General features: G+C 40.4%; 3 protein-coding genes across 14 annotated transcripts; 2 read left to right on the forward strand and 1 right to left on the reverse strand.

The window, feature by feature from the left end:
- The first annotated feature begins 318 nt into the window (after positions 1-318).
- srsf5b (serine and arginine rich splicing factor 5b) lies at positions 319-4,773 on the forward strand. Of its 2 annotated transcripts, XM_077587264.1 has the most exons (8): positions 319-447; positions 695-840; positions 1,089-1,159; positions 1,512-1,640; positions 1,722-1,794; positions 2,851-2,924; positions 3,012-3,119; positions 3,238-4,773. In XM_077587264.1, the coding sequence occupies exons 1-8, from the start codon at positions 369-371 to the stop codon at positions 3,731-3,733; spliced, it is 1,176 nt and encodes a 391-aa protein (XP_077443390.1). In that variant the 5' UTR covers positions 319-368; the 3' UTR covers positions 3,734-4,773. The 2 variants fall into 2 exon arrangements, with proteins under 2 accessions (XP_077443390.1, XP_077443391.1); XM_077587265.1 differs by lacking the exons at positions 319-447; positions 695-840; positions 1,089-1,159 and adding an exon at positions 1,252-1,432 and having other exon boundaries at positions 1,481-1,640.
- A 191-nt stretch (positions 4,774-4,964) lies between these two features.
- slc10a1 (solute carrier family 10 member 1) lies at positions 4,965-10,417 on the reverse strand. The gene is made up of 8 exons (XM_077587267.1): positions 10,400-10,417; positions 8,839-9,047; positions 8,670-8,756; positions 7,695-7,807; positions 6,994-7,198; positions 6,285-6,463; positions 5,832-6,031; positions 4,965-5,106 (listed from the first exon to the last, which is right to left on the reverse strand). Exons 2-8 carry the CDS (start codon positions 9,019-9,021, stop codon positions 5,045-5,047), a joined length of 1,029 nt encoding a protein of 342 aa, XP_077443393.1. The 5' UTR covers positions 9,022-9,047; positions 10,400-10,417; the 3' UTR covers positions 4,965-5,044.
- A 3,077-nt stretch (positions 10,418-13,494) lies between these two features.
- max (myc associated factor X) lies at positions 13,495-21,073 on the forward strand. 11 transcript variants are annotated; one of them, XM_077586904.1, is made up of 6 exons: positions 13,495-13,628; positions 13,707-13,779; positions 14,068-14,094; positions 16,639-16,779; positions 17,914-18,052; positions 19,335-21,073. In XM_077586904.1, the coding sequence occupies exons 2-6, from the start codon at positions 13,744-13,746 to the stop codon at positions 19,520-19,522; spliced, it is 531 nt and encodes a 176-aa protein (XP_077443030.1). In that variant the 5' UTR covers positions 13,495-13,628; positions 13,707-13,743; the 3' UTR covers positions 19,523-21,073. The 11 variants fall into 11 exon arrangements, with proteins under 11 accessions (XP_077443030.1, XP_077443034.1, XP_077443038.1 ...); XM_077586903.1 differs by having other exon boundaries at positions 13,576-13,779; positions 19,335-19,548; positions 20,390-21,073; XM_077586908.1 differs by lacking the exon at positions 14,068-14,094.
- Positions 21,074-21,112: the final 39 nt, after the last annotated feature.

The following is a 21,112-nucleotide window of genomic DNA, read 5'->3' on the forward strand; positions in this document are numbered from 1 at the left end:
ATCAAAATGGACGTTATTACTTGTCGGCCGTTTTGTGTCAGTGCTGTTCGATAAACATCACCATATCCTCAACGGACCGTAAGCTCTGAAACAGCTTTAACCTGCTCAATTTTCAAACAGGTTGGTTTACAGAAACTTTGCAGATGCAGTAAATTAACTACATACTGAATTATAGCCACATTCATATATTTTTTATGACCCAAACAATTTGAAAGAATTTTGCTAAATTAAGAATACGTATGTTGCGGGCACACTCGACGTTCAATGTAATAAAGCGCGGTCGACTTTACTGTTTTAAGATGGCCGCTGGTTACTAACGCCGCCTGATGGGCCAATTCACATATCTAGCTCCAAACGTGGAGTGAACAATGTTGATACGTGTTCCTTCGTCCCTTTTCGGCCTTTTCCGGGTTCTGTCGTGTCACGTGAACAGCGTATACTGTGGAGGTAACCATTTTGTATTTTTCTCCCGTGTTTGGCGTCTCGAAAAGAAGCTTGACGGTCCGATTACTAAGTACAACTACACTGTATATACCTAATATTGATGGTTTATTATGAGATGCTGAAAAAATTAAATGCGTAGCTGCTGCTTATTGCCGCTTTTCGTCGATTGTTTAAACATGCTAGCGCTTGACAGCGCCGTGTTGCGTGCAGCATTTAATACTAAAGTGATTATGTCAATTTTTCTTAATAGAAAAGGTGATTATTTTCAAGATGAGTGGTGGTCGTGTATTTATTGGACGGCTCAACCCCTCTGCTACGGAGAAGGATGTAGAACGATTCTTCAAAGGATACGGCCGCATCCGTGACATCGACCTGAAAAGAGGCTTTGGCTTTGTGGTTAGTGAGATTTTCTTCATTTATTTATTTGTTTTTGTATTATTAAGGAAGGAATTTTTCACAGCAGGTCAGGTAAATTCAATAATTTGCTTAATTCATTCCTCCTTTGTTTGGCCACACGAGGGTCGCGAGGGGTGCTGGAGCCCATCCCCGCCAAACAAGGGCATCACCTCCAAATTCCTAGTGATTTAGAAGTGCACATTGCTGTGTTTTGTGTCAGTGAAATTCATGTTCTTTATTTGTTGCAGGATTTTGAAGATGCCAGAGATGCGGAAGATGCTGTATATGATCTTGATGGCAAAGAACTGTGTAATGAACGGTGAGCAGCTTCCTGAGCTGTCGGTAATATTGGGTCACTCCTATGCATATTCCTATGCTGGGGCGGGATGATTGAGAAATTGGATTGAGATTGGCTTTCTGTGAGTGTGGGCTGTAGAAGCCGATTTATCAAATGGCAAACGATCATTTGCAACTTTAAAACATAGTGAGGCCGCCATCATTGAATGGCAATCTAGCAGATGTACCCCGTCACTCATGCTGGACAAAGGTCACCAAACCCAATCAAATGGAGACAACTCTCCAAGCACTAAAGGCAGTTTTTCTTTAATTGTAAATGGAGACAACTCTCCAAGCACTAAAGGCAGTTTTTCTTTAATTGTCGATGATTTCAGAGTGACTATAGAGCACGCTCGTGTACGTCTACGCGGCAACCGAGGAGGAGGAAGAGGAGGAGTCGGCGGTGGTGGTGAAGGAAGCCGCTTTAATGATCGGTACGGTCGAGGCATGCAGAACAATCGGAGGTATCACATTTTCATGCTCCACCTTTGTCTTATAAACCCATTACAGCAATTCCCTGATGTTTTTTTTTTATAACATTTCAGTAGAAACCCTCCTCCGATGCGTACTGAGAACCGGCTGATTGTGGAGAACTTGTCCTCCCGTGTCAGCTGGCAGGTCAGTAAAGCCACAAGTTTTGAATTGAAAGCAAGCAATGCTATATGAACAACATCCTATGGCCTCTAATAATAATTCTTATAATTGTAAAATGTCTGTAGTATACTGTAGTTTTGCCTAAATTTGTTAATACAATTGAGTGGCATTTTTATGTTAAGGATTTATTTTAGTGTCAAAACAACAAAAACTGATCTGTTCCTGTGTACCAATTTTAACCAATTCTTCACCCCTTTATTTGCCAGCCTGACTGTTGTGTCATGTGGAAGAGCTCGCTTATGGTGGAGTTAACCCCTTCTGGGTCCTTCTGTCTGGGTTGAGCCAGTCTATCCCACTCCTACTAGTTGAAGCCTGCTGGTCATGTGAACTTTCACTCCTCACTGGGGGGAAGCGCTGGTGGTCCCTTCGCTCGCGAAGCCCTCTGTCCAAGGCAGTGGGTGGCGAGGGAGAGGAAACAGAGGGTTGGCAGAGAGAGAGCGAGTCGATGGCCGCGTTGCTCGATGGTTCGTTAAATTGAGAGACTTCGATTGATCGATATGCCCCATCCCCTCCATACTCCCCGGTGCCAGTGGATGTAATCATCTGTTACCCAAAAGGTTTCGCTCTCAGGTAGTAGTTTCCTCTCTTCCACCCTGTTCACTCTCTTTGCCGTGGCGGGGTGCCGAGGCATGGGCGGTCCCGGTGCGGAGCTCTGATAAAACAGGGCTCGTTGTGCCAAATTCTGCCCCAGTGACACCACCGTAGTCTGTTTTGTTATAATTGAGGCAGACGGTGTCCATGTCTGTAGTTCTAATTCGATGGTGGCCTGGGAATCTCAAAACTTCAATAAATTGGAAGATGCTAAAAGTTTTAGCAAAGGGATGTTTTCCATCCTAAAACAGCTCGTGTTGAAGACACGACTGTTTGATAGGTTTGAGGTTCTTGGGTCCCTTTTTTTTATAACTTTCGTAGTTGCAATCTTAGCTTCTCCTTTTTACCAAATCAATCCTGTCTCATGTGTTTTGACTTTCTGTCCCGAGTCTCTCTCCCGCGTTTATCACTTTATCACTGCGTGTTTAGGACCTGAAAGATTTCATGAGGCAAGCTGGAGAGGTGACATTTGCAGATGCACACCGGCCTAAACTCAATGAAGGGTGAGTGGTCGTTTTCTGGGATTTTTTTCCTGGGGAAAAAGTGTATTGCTATAAAATAACACAAAAAAACTCTCCTAATCTTTCTAGCGTGGTTGAGTTTGCTTCTAACAAGGACATGCAAAATGCTCTTGAAAAACTTTCTGGGAAGGAAATCAATGGCAGGAAAATAAAGCTTGTTAAGGCAGGCCAGAAGAGGTGAGTTAGCATGAATATTTACATTAACTAACTTGCTGCTCTTTCTATGGGCAAGCCAACTTAGTTACTCTCTAATTGATCTACCATGATGACTTGTCAATGTTATTCCCTTCTCAAGGTCCAAAAGTCGTTCCCGCTCAAGGAGTTCATCTCGATCCCGCTCCCGTTCACGCTCTAGGTCCCGCGGTCGCTCTTCCTCCGGAAGTCCCCGGCGATCCGGCAGTCCTCGGCGATCCGGAAGTCCCCGGCGTTCCGGCAGTCCCCGGCGTTCCGGCAGTCCCCGGCGTTCCGGCAGTCCCCGGCGTTCCGGCAGTCCCCGGCGTTCCGGCAGTCCTCGGCGATCCGGCAGTCCCCGGCGATCCGGCAGTCCCCGGCGATCCGGTAGTCCCCGGCGATCCGGTAGTCCCGGGCGCTCTGGTCCCCGGGCCAAAACCCGCAGTCGCTCCAATAGCCGCTCCCCCATTGGCGACAAATTCTCCCCTAACACCAAATCAGTGGATCCAAACAAACGCTCCACATCTACTACACCACCTCCGGTTTCCCCGCTTGAGAAAGAGCCTCGCTCTCGTTCCCGCTCCCGATCCCGTTCTCATTCCACTGAAAGCCAGCATTAAGTCAACTCTTGAATGCACTGGGAGAGGTTCGTAAAAGCTTAGCACTCATTCTTAGGAAAATATCAAGATTGGACAGAAAGGAACCTTGTTTTTTTTTTTCCCCGTAGTGATTTAAGGGTTTTATTTTCATAGGAAAGGAAGGCCACTTATCTGTAATTCATTATTTGACTTCCTGATCCGGGCGGCCCGGCGGCTGAGTGGTTAGCACGTCGGCCTCACAGTGGGGGCCCTGGGTTCAAATCCAGGTCGGTCCACCTGTGTGGAGTTTGCATGTTCTCCCCGGGCCTGCGTGGGTTTTCTCCGGTTACTCTGGTTTCCTCCCACGTTCCAAAGACATGCATGGTAGGCTGATTGGACACTCTAAATTGCCCCTAGGTATGAGTGTGCGTATGAATGGTTGTTTGTCTCATTGTGCCCTGCGATTGGCTGGCCACCAATTCAGGGTGTCCCCTGCCTCTGGCCCAAAGTCAGCTGGGATAGGCTCCAGCACCCCTCCGTGACCCTAGTAACAATAAAGCAGTTAAGAAAATTAGAGACTTCCTGATCCATGATGTCTTCCCCACTGCCATAATCTTAGACGAAGTGTAGTCAGGTACTCTTTTTCAACATTGAAAACTGAAGTAGTATTTTAATAATTTCACCCCGTTGTAGTTAATAGTTTTTTTTTCATAATGCAATGAACAACTTTTATCACTTTGCATGCCTCATTTCTCTACATTGAGAGGTCTGTCGTTAGAACAAATCGATGTGCAAGTGTGTTGTTAGGAATGCCTGATGACTATTTGAATCATGAGGTTACATGTTCTTCATGTTGAGCCTTGCTTGGTGAACTAAAAACGGCTCCTTAGATTGTTATTTCTCATTTTATGCAGTTAAATAAGAACGTTGTTTGTGTGAGTGTGTATGTATACATGTAATTTGACACAATGTGGTTAAGAAAAATACAACCTTTTGTTCACGTGGGTTTTGCTTTTAGTTAAAAAAACGGACAATTGCATGGACGACATAATGTACCTATTAAAGCAATTTTAACAAAGTTACTCACGTTCTCATCATTATATGACCGTCAAACCACCCACCTAATACAATTTTCTATTTTATTAGGAAAAGAGCTGACTACACACTGGACAGGTCGCCAGTCCATCATAGGGCATGGGTAGAAGCAGACAACTATTCACGATGGAATTAACACTGTGAACTGAACCCAGACTTTCTGCGGAGAGGTTGTCAACTCAGCAGTCAATAAATGTGATGTTTGAAATACAGCAGAAGAGCTTTAAGGCCTTTGATATTCAGTCCAGACAGATTTTGTCATACACCTCCTTCGCAAAGTGCTTTTAGTCCCGGTTCACTTTCAGCAGGCAGGTACATATCTGTTAATCAAATAGCAGATGAGTGAATTATGAATTGTTCTAATGTGCAATATGAAATATCAATCTGTAATCCTATTTAAATTAAGGCAGGAAAAAGAAATGGTGTTTATACTGCTAGTCTTATGATTTTAGTGGTCTCATACATCAATCCATTTTCTATAGGTTTTATAGGTTCAGGTTTATGCCTGCAATTTAACTTAACAAAAATCCTTTGGGAGTACGAGAGGAAACCTGACAATTATTATTTGGAGAAAACATATATTACACTTTGGTGGGAACAAAATTAAGCAACAGCATTCATAAGGCCTTGAGTTTGTGTGAGGCATAACTATAATTTTACCATGCTGTTTCCATGGCAAATATAGATTATTGTAAACTTTAAATAGTTCCAAGAATAACTAAAAATATTACTGTCGATGATTGAGTAAATATTGCATCTACTACTATTTCTGTAAACTCAGTTGTTATGTCATGCTTAACCTGCTGTCAATGGTTTCTCAGACACACTTAAAAAAATATAGCTATATTCTCTTTGGGTAACAATACAATTACCATAAAATTATGTTACACTTATTTTATGTAGCCTATATGATAAACCAAGCATATTACTTATCCCTTGCAGCGATATAAGATCCTACACTTGATCAAAATGGCATTTCAACTGATTGATTTTCAATGTTGGTCATCCAGTCTCCTTTTATTATGCAATAAATGCCCCTTTTTACCTTTCTTTTTCCTTGTGAGCCTCTGGTGGCACCTGTAGACCATGATAAGCGCCATGGCCTCTAACAGCTGAAAAGATATGTACACCATTGGGAAGAGGAAAAGTGGGCCGATCACGTCCGGTGGAAAGGCCAACTTCAGGATGGTGGAGCACAACTGAATGTTCTGGCAGCCTGTTTCCATAGAGACAGTCCTCCGCTCCCTGAGCCAAGGTACAGAAAAATACATCAAAAGTCATGTGTGTACATTACAGTGTGATGTTGGTGCATTAGGGAAAACCTGGCGAAATGGTTAGTTACAATGCCAGTTACTAAATGTGAATATACAGTCGATTTAAATAGTCCGCGATAAATGTTGTGTTGTTATGAACACTTTGATTGATGTTTTAAACCACTCATAAAGTGTTATTAATATTTGAGTTAAATTCACGTAAACACATACTATGTCACACTTACGCCTGGCTGAGTCTGAAGATGGCCGAGATGACATAGCCGAAGGTGAACCCAATAAAGGGCATGAAAGCGCCAGTGGCCAAAAGGGGAGGAGACATAATAGCCAAGATGGCGCTGCCGATCGCAACGGTGGCAAGGATGGCGATCACCACGGAGGAAATTGACATGATGGTCAAACCTACCTGAGAGCAAACATAGGTAACTACTTTCCATTCATTCATCATCCGTACTGTACATCCTCGCAAGGTTTGCGGGGTTTGCTGCTGCCTATCCCAGCCAACTTTGAATGAAAGCCAGACTACACCCTAGACAACAGTTTTTTAGGGATAGTAAAATAACATAAAAATCCATATTCAAATAAAAAAATATTCTTTCACTCTTATTATGATTCTCATTAGATTCAGTCAAGAGCAAGTGTCTACCGCGTCAGTCTCACAGTTCTGCGATCGAGGGTTCAATCCCAGGTTCGGACTTTCTTGTGTGGAGTTTGCATGTTCTCCCTGGGCCTGCATGGGTTTTCTCCAGGTACTCCGGTAGGCTTTGCCACTAGTGTGAATAGTCTTCTTGTGGCCTGCGATTGGCTAGCCACCGATTCAGGGTGTCCCCCGCCTGGTGTCCATAGTTGGATGGGATAGGCTCCAGCACCCCCCGCGACACTTGACACATAAGTGGTATGGAAAATGAATGGAGGAATAGATTTAGACTGTCTGACCTTGGTGATAATCTTGGAATAGTGTGGCCTGTAGTGGTTGATGAGGATACCGATGCCGCAGGGAACGAGAATCATAACAAGTGACACAGTGATGTCAACATAGGGCACAACATTTTGCAGGTCGCCAAATCCTTGGCAGTATATGTAGAGCAGCAGGGACATCATTCCCAGAGCCGCCAAGGTGGAACAGGATGTCATCACAATGCTGTTGAAAGGGGAACAACTTCGTTAGGAACATTTTTTTAATGACCACTACATTATCATTATATTCCCACTGCATCCCAACCCCTTTTAATACTGTCTTACATCAACACTACAAAGAGTTTTACATCAGCTATTTTCTTTGAAAAGATCTGTTTATCCCTTTTTTATCACATCGATCCCCACTGCTGTGAAAAAAAATGAGGATAAAAATAATTCCACACAGATCTGATTAAGCAGGAATGCACTGAATAACACACAACAGGCAGCATGCCTGATTCTTGATAAAGGAGGACACAATCGGGTTGAATGGCCCACAGGGGCTTGCCGTGTTGTGATAAATATTACACTATCATTGTTTTATGATCAGGCAGGTCAGTCAACTCTAATCACGACAGGAAAGAAATGTCTGTACTAGTTGACAGCATCATGAGGTTACTGAACTGCACAATAACATATTTTCAATGATCAGTTATGCGTGTGTGTGTGTGTGTGTTTACCTGAGGTTCATGTCACCATTTATTGCTAAAGCCAAAATGTTGGAGAGAGTCCCCCCAGGGCAGCAGCCGCAGATCAGGACCACCACAGCTGCCATGTCAGTCAGATGGAAGCCCTAGAAGCAGCAGAGATAGTAGTAATACTGTACATCAAGGGTGTCAGACTCGGGTTGGTTCGGGGGCTGCTTTAACATCAACGTCGTGATTTCACGTGGGCCGGACCATTTTAGATATAATTTTTAGATATTTTTTTTAAATAAATTGATTAAAAGAACTGGATTTAAAGCCCTGAATAGTCAGATTTTTATAGATCTAAAACAATGTTTATTTTAGCTTTTTTAAATATATTTTTAGATTTTACAAAATTATTTTTTGAACTAAAAACACAGAAAAAATGATTAAAAAAATACAATTATTGATTTAAAAGGGGGAAAATCACGAAATTTAATATACATCTATACTCTTCATTTTAATTTGATCCTAAAACAGAAAGTCGGCACTCATGATTTACTTTCCCGGGCCACACAAAATGATGCGGCGGGCCACATTTGGCCCCCGGGCCGCCACTTTGACACATGTGCTGTACAGTATCCATTAGTGCCACTTGTGGTACAAAGGCTGTACATGGACAGTAGTTGTATGCAAAATAATGTTTTAATCAAATATAAATAACATTTACGACACTACTTCACTGTGATTGGCTGGCCACCAATTCAGGTGTCGCCCATAGTTACCTGGGATAGGCCCCAGCACCCCCTGCAACCCTTGTGAGGATAATGAATGTATAAATGTACTACCTTACCTATAGTTTTAGAGTTCCTTGTTTTGTTTAATGTGAAGATATACCAACCCATTTGTTATACACTTTGTTACTTATTTATCAATTACTGCAGACAATACCTTGTCTGGTTCTATTATCTAATCAGTGTAATACAGTACCGTATTTTTGCACCAGTCTAATGTGACTATCAGACCAACCTTGGCAAAACAAAAGGCTGTAAGCGGCATGACACAATACTGGGCCACCACTGCAATTACCACCCCTTTAGGTTTTACTATGTGATCCTGAAAGATAAATGTAAACACAATGATTAATACCGAACGATCAGTTTTACTCAAATGAAAGAAGGCTGTTGCATAGAGTCACCTTGATTTTAGACACCTCCATAGTGCATCCCAATGAAACCATGGTTATGAATAAGACGATCACCATGAGGATGTTAATCGTTTTGTCCACCACTGGCGACAAAAAGGGCTTGAAAAGGACAGTGGTGCTGTTCGCGGCGACCATGCTGTCGTTGTGCATCGGATTGGGATTAGACTGGTCCATATTCTGGTCCCCAAAAGGGTCATGAACTATAGAAATAGGCACAAGAAGCAAAAATTTGGACATGATTAAAATTATTCACTCATCATTAAATGTGTGCTGGAAGGGGAGAAAAATGTGATGAATTTTACAGCAGAATTCATTAAGCCCCTAATGAATGTATTGACCTTCCCCGTAATTTAGTAAACAAATCGAGAAATAATACATACACGAAAATGTAAAATAGAACACAGGAAGAGTTTTAAAAACTAAATAAAATAAAATCACTATTTAATTTTTGGAAGAATTTGTCCGTTAATGAGCTGGGACAATTTGATTAAATAAAATGAAACAAAAAAATGTTAATGTTAACAATGTGGGCTACCTGGTGAGCTTTTAGGAGGACTTTAAATAAATAATTGCATTGAATTACCAAAATAAATCATGTACAAGACACTTAAGCCCATTATGTTTTATTGTAGTATCTATTTTTTTGTTAAGAGGTGTAAAAATGTAGTGTGTCTTATGATGAAAAACATCTAACAAACCACAATTACTTTTTTTAGATTTTTTTTTGTCACCGTTGTCGATCATGCAGATTGCAATCCCATAAGCGCTACTGAATATTATAACTAAATGCAATAATCTTAGAATAGCAAAGATCACTTTAACAAAATTTTCAAACAATACGCTTATTTTCCTCCAAAACTTACATAAGAAAACATCAGAAAGGTCACAATGGCAATGATAAGATGCATTATCCATCAGCTCAGTAATCAGTGTCCGCCAGTTCATAGTACACATTATATTGTGCAGGAGACCTTTAACCTAATATTCATTGTGAACAGTTTGTTCCTCTGCAAATATTTCCCAAAGTGGATTTAAGGCACTCTTTTCATAAAATGCATAATTGCACATGAATGAATTATTTTTAGTATTTTTTATAATCACTCGGAAAGAATTGCCTGCTTCCTCTCAATGCTTTTGCACTCATAAAGTCAAACGACAGAAAGCTATGCATTCAAATACAGTAGAGGTGAAAAATACAATATTTCTCCTTTTTTCCCACCTTCATACCTCACTTCATCTCCATCACTGGCAAGAGCATCCTACCTGTATTTAAACTACTGCATTGTGCACACAGAGCTGACAGTTATCCACTTAACACAAGAGGAAAAAACACTTAACAGGAGTAAAATCTCAAAAGTGTGTCTTGCCATCACATTCTGTCATGTGCACTGCTGTTAAAGTGTCATTTACCCACACACGCACACACACACACACACCTTTTTCCAACAGTTCAATCTGCGCAAAGTGACAGAAAAAGTCCCAAGTGAACTGTGCAGAAACATTTGCACCAAAACAGACGGATTGTGAAGTACCTCACACATCTTTTGTTTACCTGTCAAAGCACGTGGCCTTCCTCACTTCTTCACTCCTTGCCAAATCTGATCTTTTTCCATGCCAGATGACTGCCTTTTATGCTCTCCCTTAATGACAAGTGCATGTTGTGGTTGTGCACAGGTGCCATCTAGTGCAAGTTTGACTTTTTTCACACATAGCATCATTGGAAACACAATATTTACATAATACTTTGAACCCAAATTTGTGAAAATGTATTTTTTTTGCCTGTCTCTTTGTAAAAAACAAAACAGGACCAAATTTCAGACTCACTAAAAGATGGGAACCTGCGTTTGATTGTGAATTCAAGCCTAATTTTCGTACAAATTAATTACATTTAAATAAACATTTCACAATTAGTCTCCTTGCAAATTGCAAATTTAATAGGAATTCATTTCTGCTCTTGATGCATGGAAACAGGACCCCAACAGATGGTGCTGTTTTTCTTTTCTTTCTTCCTTTCTTTTTATAAGTATTTTTCTCTATAATGCAGAACATAGATTAATTGATGAATGGAATACACTTGACAATATATATTCGTATTTATTTATTTATTTATTCAGCCAACTTAGTTTACTCTAAATTTGTCTTTACCTGTAACACTAAGTATTGTGTTTTTTCTTATTGTCCATAAATGGGAAATCTAGCCATCCATTAGTTTTCTCTAAACACTTTTGTCATGGAAACAGCTTTGCGGGCACATAAATGGTGCAGTTAACCTTAAACTCTGCCTGACAACAACAATCTGCCACACAAATCAGAAGAATTCTGTTGATCCATGTTGCTGCATCCATTATACAATTAAACATTTATTTCAAGTTTGAGGATGAATCATGAATGATTTGTACTATATTTAACGTTGGTCTTGGAAAAGAAAAGTGGAACAAAATACTCTAGACAGTATATGCGAGAACAGTAGCTTTCCTGGTATGTAGGCAGCAAATGGCCCAACCCTCTTATTTCCATATAAATCCACCACTTTTTGGATGGAGTACAAACGATGATATATATAATAATGAAATTAGCATGAAAAAAATATTAATTAATTTTTTGGGTCAGTTTTAATTGAGTATGATGACCATGATGCTGCCTACAAATCATTGGCAGGCAGCACACAACAGTAGTCCATGCCAAGAACAAACGCTGCATGCGACGGCAACACTCGGCAGACTGTTACTCTCATACTAATGCCAAGGTTGCTGATCAGTTTCATGTGCTGCCTGTAAAAGAAATTTACAGTGCAAAATGAAGCGCTCATGATACACCAAGTCATTGCAGGAGAAGGGGAAACTTGAGTATGTCTTGTAAAAGTCACGGCTATTGAAACTGTTTCTAATTGGGTTGCTGGATTTTTATGCCGTTACATTGAAATTGAATGCAGCAATATACAGAATATGTAACAATAAACATAATTTATGCACACAAGTGCTGTTCTAAAAGGCAGAATCTTTCTATTCTAATAAAAAAATCTTTTTATGAGCTAAAAAATTTGATCATGTGGTGGTCCAGATTAAGTTTGACACCTGTACAGTATATAAAATGTAGCTCAAAAGGGGGGGAAAAAGTAAATAAAACAAAATAAAATGTCTAAAATGTTATACAAAGCACCTACACTTAAGACAATGCAGTATCTCATATATAGCTATTTATTAACTGAGAGAATTAGCCTTAATCTAAAGGGTCATGTGACCCTTTGTTTTCATTAAGCCTACCCTGACAACAACAGACAACAAAAACACATCATGGTTAAAGCATATCCAGTGTCGTCTAGTACATGGTACGGGGCAAAAGGAGGGCATTTTGTGGTTAAACAGGCCAAGCCCTGTAAAAACATGGGGGATGGGTGGCGAACTGATCACTAGTCTTTCTTTTGAGTGCTATAATTAAATTGCCTGCATCACATGCCCATTTGCACATGCACATTTTTGAACTTATTTATTTTCCTCAAGCAACTCCAGACATGACTAATCAATGCTCATTCTTGACAGGCAACCTGCAGGCCAGGCAGGTCACGACCTTGTGGGACTTAATTGTCCCGAGGGACCTTTCGAGGCCAAGGGGAGAGATTAGCGAGAAGGGTGTGGTGGAGAGGTTTGTTTGTGAGTCGAGTGCTCGTGATCATTAGTTACTCTTGAAAGTGGTGATTTAAAGGCTCGTAAATGTGATTGCTGTCAGCAACGGTGGCTTTGCTTCCGTGGAATTGTGACCTCATTGTGTTGGGAATCTTTATAGTAAATAGGAATGACCTTGTTTGCCTACGATGCTGCAGGACTTGTATTAAATAAGTGCATGCAAGGTTAACATGCAGAATTGGTACAGGTTGAGGGGAAGAATTGGGTGTCGCCCACAGCTGTGGCCTCTTGACCTGCTGAGGGGAGAAGATGAAGCCTTTTTTATTTATTTATTTTTTTAAAAATCCATGCAAACTAATCCACAATGTAAGCTCCTTATCTATATAGCTCAATTTTGGAAGTCGCCAGTTACGTCAAAACAGGGCACATAGTGACAATGTTTGTATATACTCGTTTACTGAGGGGTAATTGAACTAGTACTATTATTATTAGTATTATTTGCAAGAAGTCAGGCAAATTAACCTATAGATCACCAGTGACGTATTTACTGTATTGCAAGTAGTATGTGCAGCGAAGGCAACATGTTTAAATTACCATCTTGTAATCTAATGTTGTTTTAAAAATATTTTTGGAGGGAAAGAACACAACTAAAAAAATAATTTCATAAAAAGAGAGAATACGTGGCAGTCACACATCTGTTTTGTAATTCTCCAGTGTTTTTCTATTCCACGTGTCTGCTTTGGCACTATTTTGCCCCGTGACATAGAACTACAGCAAATCCAACATAAAAAACTACATTTACTATCAATCCAACGGCCAATCAGGGCGTTGTAAAAGTTCTCACATGTTCTACGCCTGACGGGAAATGTAGTATAAAATAAAATATTTGGACGAGTCCAGCTAATATTAACGAATAGTAAACTCAAAGGAGTAAATAAAAAATGTTTCCATAACAATTAATAATTTTAATATACGTGGTGAAGCTTGCTTCTTATGAGATATATTGAAATATCCTGCAATTTGTCAGGCAAAAAGGACATCGTTTCCCAGAAGGCACTTGGAATATGCGCATGCGCATTTCGCAGCGGTTACTTGGTGTGTGGATCGTAGTCACGTGGAGACTGGAGTCCACCTCGGTTCTGTCCAAACAGAACGTGTGTGAGTGAGAAGCTACTACTAGCTGCCTGTCTATAGGAGCGCCGCTGGGCTGCTAAACCGATCCATGTTGTTTTTCAGCCACGCGTCCCTTTAAACTTGACCATTTGAGCGAAGAATGAGTGATAACGATGATATCGAAGTCGATAGTGACGTGAGTGTGACCACTTTTCTACGCCTTTTACTGATTTTATTTCGCTTTTTGTCGATTTTTTTTTTGTAGCCGAAGTAGCTGCTCAGCTAGCGTTAGCTACCCGATAAGCTGCCTCGTCGTGCTTCTCTGATAAGTATTTAGACGTGTGGTTATAAAACCAAACCATTCTGATTATCTCTGCTCAAAAGTTAGATGAGTATTTTTACGAAATTCAAGCAGCTTCGGTGAACGGATACGCTTCTAAAGAATTATGGCTACAATTGTACTTTTTGTTCTGTTTTTTTGCAGGAAGACTCGCCGAGATATCACAATGTGGTGCGTAATGCTGTGGGGAGAAATTTTCCTTTATTTTAATAATCATACTGTGCTGCATTTGCATTTTTTGTTTGTTTTTCTGTTCACAATCAGTCGTTAGTTGTGCGTAGGTGGACCTCAGAATCGAATGTGAAAGCATTGAGTCATATGATCCCGCTAGATATGACATTTTTGGAGGGCAATAGTTGCATGGTGGGAACTACTTTATGCATTAGCCAGGGTATCCCCCTATCCTGCGTGTACACGGTAACACGACGTCTATATTTAGACCAAAAGCATTACCAAGCTGCACACCCTTTTCTCATCAGTTATTATTTTACGCGCAGTGTAGATTGTATGGCTTTGCCCAGCTCGACGAAGGATTCCGCGTTTGCACATTTAGGTCACCTCAACAGAAGGATCTTATTTGACATGCTGCATCCATGACGGAGAATGACGCTAAGATAAGAGATGCTGCTGCATGCATCCATCTGGAGGGGAAAGCCTTCGTGTCAGGAAGGGCTGCAGTGGGATGTTTTCCTGTGTTGCTGCCTGTGATTAGAGTCTGTCTTCAATACGTCCCACCAAGGGGCTGGCAGGCTGGAATGGATGACGTTATAGTTAACTGCACGGCATAGTGCGTCGAAAACAACACACACCCTGCACGGCGCACCATACCTCAATTCTAATGGCATGGTGATGAAAGCTTGGCATTTCTCCCTGCTGGTGGACTAGTCTACAGTTCTTCACGTAAACCGTATGCAATTCCTTTTTATTGAACTTGGAGGAGGAAAATGACCAAGTATGCTAATGCATGGGATTCATCAATTGGACTTTGAACTCAGTCAGTCGTCTCCACCAAGACTCGGTCGGATATGTTAATTTAGATTGGCGCCAGGTTTTAAACCTTTATCACATCTTTGTCACAGATCTTTTCATGTATTCCCTGAGAAGCTGACTTCTCTTGTCCTCCTAATGTTTGTTTTATATAGGAAAATTCCACACTATTGAACAGCCTACCTGCGTAGCCGAATTGTTCAAATTTAAGAGAAAATATACGTAACCCTCAGCTGAGTAAAGCCCACAAGTATCCACATTTCAATATAAGTTATGTATAAAGATGTAGCACAGAAAAAATTGGTGTTTCAAAATTCTCTGTATTAGGTAAACTAGCATCAACATATGCTGTTGCCTCTCAAAAACAGCTACTTGTCAGGGTCTACGAGCTCTACTTTGAAACTACAGAAGCACTTAAATTTAAGAACTGTCACTAAATTCCTTGATTCCAAAGTGCTGTTCAATTTCAATTTTTAGCGGTTTTGTACTAACTCGAGCTTAGCAGTGAGCGACAACTGAACCTTAACCTGGCCTAATGTTACATTCAAGGTTTTTGTAAAGTCAGAATTATCATCAAAGATATGACTTCAGATCCTTCTAACACTTCAAAATGAACACCAAAACATAGATGACTACTACATTAAGTTTTTAGTTGGAATATGATCATTTGACTGTCAGCTGGCCTGACGACAAACAATCTCTTTGTACAGCCTTATTGTTTAAATAAAACAATTGAACCTGGTGCCAAATAAAAAAAAAATTTAATTTTAAACCGAGAAACAAAGAATAAAGCACAAAACCTTGATTATACTAGCATGCCATTCTCCATGTATTGCATTACTCCCTGAAAATTTTGTTATTTTTTTTATATAGCTTATTAGTTTTATATCATAAAATACATTTAATACAAAGTGGGCAGAAATTCATGGACATGTTAAACTACTTTGTCCTGGCTAGTGGGCAACAACACTATTCAGGTGCTTTAGTATGGTTTTGAGAATAAAATTCTAGCTACAATTTAAACTGCTCTTTGATGTTCAGGGGTTTGTATGGCTACCACACCCACATCATCTGGACGTAGATCATAGTACCTTCATGCAGCACTGTGTTGAAGTGGTTAGCATGATGGACTCACATTTCTGATGTGTGAAGTTTCAATGGGGTTTGCAAGTTCCCTCCATGCTTGTAAGTGTTCTGTAGGTCTTCCCCAAAACATGCATGCAAGGTTAATTGTCTTGCCCAGTGGTGTGGACGTCAGTGTAAATGTTTTTCTCTGTGTACCCTGAAATTAGTTAGCCGTGACCAATCCTGGGTGAATCCTGCCTCCAGCATAGGAACAGCTGGGATAGGCTCCAGCTCAGCATCACTCAAATAAGGATCTACGATACAGAAAATCAAGCAGCGCTTGGGAGTGTTTCCCAACTTAAGTAAATTGCTTTTCAAATGTTTGTGTTTTCAATATTAATAAATCATCGGAAAATATTGAGCTTTTTTTTCCATTAATAATAAATCAGCCTCAGCTTGTTATCCCCATCTGGCTATGCGGCAATTTTCCATGTGGGTGCTAATATAAAATAATCAGAGAAGAAAAAAAACACCCACTCTAAAGTACAATGCTGTTGCCTAAAGGCCGAGTAGCACTCGGCAGCAGGCGGGTTTGTGCCGTGCTATCTTCTACCCACGCTGCTGCGCTGCCGGGCTGAAGGCCTTGTGACTCTCTCGTTGCAGGCGGACAAACGGGCACACCACAATGCGCTGGAGCGCAAGCGTAGGGATCACATCAAAGACAGCTTTCACAGCCTCCGTGACTCTGTGCCTGCCTTGCAGGGTGAAAAGGTTGGTAGCAGTACTGGTGTACACCACAACAGTGTAAGAGAAACTTCTTTTTTTTCTTCATTATGTTTGTCCAATGTCACTTAAATTATGGGAAGCATGGTAACAATTGAATGGCGTAGAGCTATATACGGGTGTGTGTGGTGAGCAGATGGTGGAAGCTGCATGTCAAACTGCTTGGACAAGTGTCAGGAAGTTATTACGAGGAAATGTCGCTGCCGTCTTCCTGTTTTGACATCCCTGACATGGAGAACGTTGCTAGAGCGTCCCTCCCCTAGAAACCGGTTGGGTGGGTGGGTGTATAGTTAGTGCATGGATGGTGCAGTGGGAGTCGTGTTTGCTGTGGGAGCTGCCTTGCATGTCTCTGTAGGCCGACCCACAGCTGATGTGCTGAATATTAACCTAAGTCCATGTCTGCGAGGAGTTTATTGACCAAAAAACAGTGAAAGAAAAATCTCTATCCATCAATACACATGATGTTGTGTGTATAAAATGTAATTCTCCATTAAGTTTTCATTCAAAGCCTAAAAAGCTACTGAAGATGCATCACCTATTCAGATCAACAATAGCTGTAATATAGGCAATTAAGGGAAGCATAAAAGCAGAGTGATAAAAAAACAATGTGGACATCACATCATGGTGATAAAATAAATATATCCTCGTAGGTGTGGACTTTGGTTTATGATGGTGACAACTATATGCGTAGCTGGGTTTACACTACGTATCGTATGCAGTTAATGTGACCCGATTCTGTAACACCTACTTTCATTCCAAAAATTCAACCCCTAAATAATATACTGACAGGCTCATAACTGAAATCTTTGTCACAATGAAAAAACAAATAGTTTTCAGTTATTGTATATGCATCTTTTCCGGGTTTCTAGTCTGTAAAATGTGATATTGGATATGGGTCACATCAATGGCTATTGAATCTGCAGTGTAAGCCCAGCCTTAATCTTGTTTTGAAAATGTGTTGCAATGCAAATTCTTGACTTAATGTCATCTTGAAATTCAGGAGTAAAACAATAATTGATGATTGCTTTATCCTGTTTAAGTGCATGTTCGGATTCAGCATATGATAATTGTGTTTAGTCTTGTGCTTATTTTTGTGTGTATTTAATGTGATAATTTCCACACACATCACTTCTCTTTTGCATGTGTCACTAACAGCAGTCTACCAAACAGGCGTCTAGAGCTCAAATCCTAGACAAAGCCACAGAGTACATCCAGTACATGAGACGAAAAAATCACACGCACCAGCAGGACATTGACGACCTGAAGAGACAAAATGCGCTGCTGGAGCAGCAAGGTAAAAATTCACCTTCATGTTCCTCTCTGTCTTCACCTCTGCCATGAGTTAACAGGATATGGACTAGCTTAGGGAAATGATCACCAATAGCAGGTTGTCTTCGTACCCTGAAAGTTTCTCTGCTCAAGGGCAGTTTGTCTTTTTTTTGACTAGTTTTCCCCAATATTTGCGGTCCTCGATACAGGAAGAAAATACTCATCTTACATGCCTGTGTTTATTGAGCACAACCAAACAATGAGATAGACCTCTGCCTATGTATATATATATTTATTTAATTTGAGACCCGACACTTTGAATTTGAGTTAAACAAATTAATCTGTTGTCAAATCCAAAATAATTTTTTCGGACTATTGACCTCATTGCCCCAAAATGTAGTTACTTCCTCCATTTTGTTTTATAACAATAGCTTTTATTCTTTCTTGCGTTATTGTGAACACAAACAAACAGACATGCTGAACTGAATACATAACCTTCACCCTAAGGAGGTTTCGCCTATTGGTGGAAGAAAGAAGCATGCAGTTAGAAATACAGAATTGAATACATGACCTCTGCGCCATAGAGTTCAACTACTGGGACAGATGATTACATGCAAAATGCGGAAAATTGTAAAGATAGGGATTTTGTGACAACACAAATACCAGTTCTTTGGGCAACACTACAATATTTGCCAATATCGCAAAGTCTGCCACAATTTCATTCAAGGGCCTTTCACCGATTAATACGATATTTCACACTTAACACAAACCGTACCATTTCTCTTAGAGCAATTAGAAATTCAAAGGAATATTGATATTTTTGACAGTTGTTGCTGAAACCTTGCAGGCATTTGAAAGAAACCCATTTTATTTTTGTGGTATCTAAAATATATGATGATATTGAGCAAGATTTTGCACTTTGGGTGGATCAATGATTAACTTGATCCAGATTGATCTATTTTTACACTACTTACAATTCAAACTAAGAGTATAAATCACCAATTTCATGACAATACAAAATTGATTATTGTGATAATCATTTCTGATTTTACACTGTCTGCCTCCATTCGCTTTCCTAAAGTCTGATATACTGTTGCATGTTTGCAATGCCTGTTTTTGATTTTAAAATAAAAAAATAAAAAAAACAGCTTTCATTACTGTTTGTAACAGTGAATAGTGGAAAGTTGCAAAATATCATTATTAAATACTGTGAACCACCGCTTTAAACAAATGAACCGGCGCGTAACAAAAATGAAAATGGAACCCACGAGTTCAAAAATGTGCTCATTAGTGGTTTTGTCATGCAGTGCGCGCTCTGGAGAAGGTGAAGGGCTCGGCCCAACTCCAAACCAACTACTCATCGTCCGACAGCAGCCTATACACCAACCCAAAAGGCAGCGCCGTGTCAGCGTTCGACGGCGGTTCCGACTCCAGCTCCGAGTCTGAACCCGAGGAGCCTCCCAACCGCAAGAAGCTCCGTGTGGAGGCCAGCTAGGAAGCGCCCTGCACTCCAAAAAGCAGGTGAAAGGGCCGCACACGGCCTCACGGGAAAGGCGAGAGAGAAAGGAAGCCTTTAAACGCTCTCGAAGCTCTTTGACCTTTCCACCTGACGCCCGCCACACACCCACTGTTCTTGCCCCCCACCTCGTCCCCCCCCTTCACTGGGTGGGCTCGCACTGGAGAGTCGTGACACCCTCAAAACTTCTCACGGCCATCACCACAATAGTCTCCTGAACAAGGAGGGGGAGGCCAGCAGGGTGGAATCTCCTCAATAATCTCCTCCCTTAATATTTCCTTCCTGCAAAAATCCAAAACCTAAAAAAAAGGCAGCTTGGCTACTTGAGAACTTTGTAAGGTTTCCCTTGTTCGCGTTTGTGTACGGAAGCGGCAGGTGCACACCAAACATACTCCCTATACAGTGGACCTCTGCTGCTAGACTATAACAATTGGGCCCCACCACAAATAACACACTCCTCAAAGTGATTATAATTGTCTGAACTAATAGTTAAAAGCGTAAATAGGACACCGGGAGTTAAAATGATGATGATGCTGGTGATTCATCAACTTTACTCCCAACCTAGTGTTCTGTTATCTTTTTTAAAAATTCCCCTATATTGTAATGTATACTGTATGTGGCTTCGAAAGTACCGTTATTTTAAGACTCCCACACTAGAGAGAATTGCAATTGTTTTTTATGTTAGGTTAAAAAACAAAATGTCTAATAATGTCAAACTGCTAGCATGCAGGGGTCCATTGTATTTGATTTAGAACTAGATCTTGCACCTAGATAAATTGTTTTGGGAAAAATGGTCTTTTTGAACAAACACAAATTGTAGATTTGTAATTTTCTTTTTCACTTCAGAATGTGAAGACCCTCCGAGGAGAAATGTTTAGTGACACCAAGCTCAGGCCCACTGGATTGCAGATTTTTATTCTGCTGCGACACACTTGTTAATATAAGATTGAAGATAAGTTCATATGTTGAATTTGATGTTTGGAATGAATTTAAATATTCCTGAACTTGTATTGTATTTTGTCCTTTAGCCTGAAATAGTGAATGACTTTAGGTGGTTGAACACATTAGGCAGCTTGTTTGATAGACAATTTAAAAGAAACATTATAGTTATGATTGGATGTTTTCAATCTCAAATGTATGTTATGCATTTTGTAGTCATCTCACAGGGCACCAAGTTATCACTTCAAGTGGAACGTTCCAAAGTAGTAGTTCCTGTTGTGTTTTGCAGTACAAGGAAGCCAATGAATTTCCCCTATCGATGTGTTGTGCTTTACAAACTCCCAAATTCATAATGCTGAATATTGCCCAAGGAAACAAAAAATGGAAGCGCATTTGAGTGTCTAGAAACGTGTGTCTGTACATCATTTCCATTTTCTTTCCATTCAGGAGAATATGATTAGTGTACCGGGTCTTTGTCCGATTCCATTCCATGGAAATTACAAGTATGTTGTACATACTGCCAACAATTGTCTTGCAAGTTGAGGCCTACCTTTAATATGAGACTATAAAATAAACTATTTTATCCTTTAATGTGCTTTTATTTTTTCAGGTGAAAATGGGAAGGAAAAC

Source organism: Stigmatopora argus, chromosome 19 (genome assembly GCF_051989625.1).
Source record: "Stigmatopora argus isolate UIUO_Sarg chromosome 19, RoL_Sarg_1.0, whole genome shotgun sequence".
Taxonomy (NCBI): Eukaryota; Metazoa; Chordata; class Actinopteri; order Syngnathiformes; family Syngnathidae; genus Stigmatopora; species Stigmatopora argus.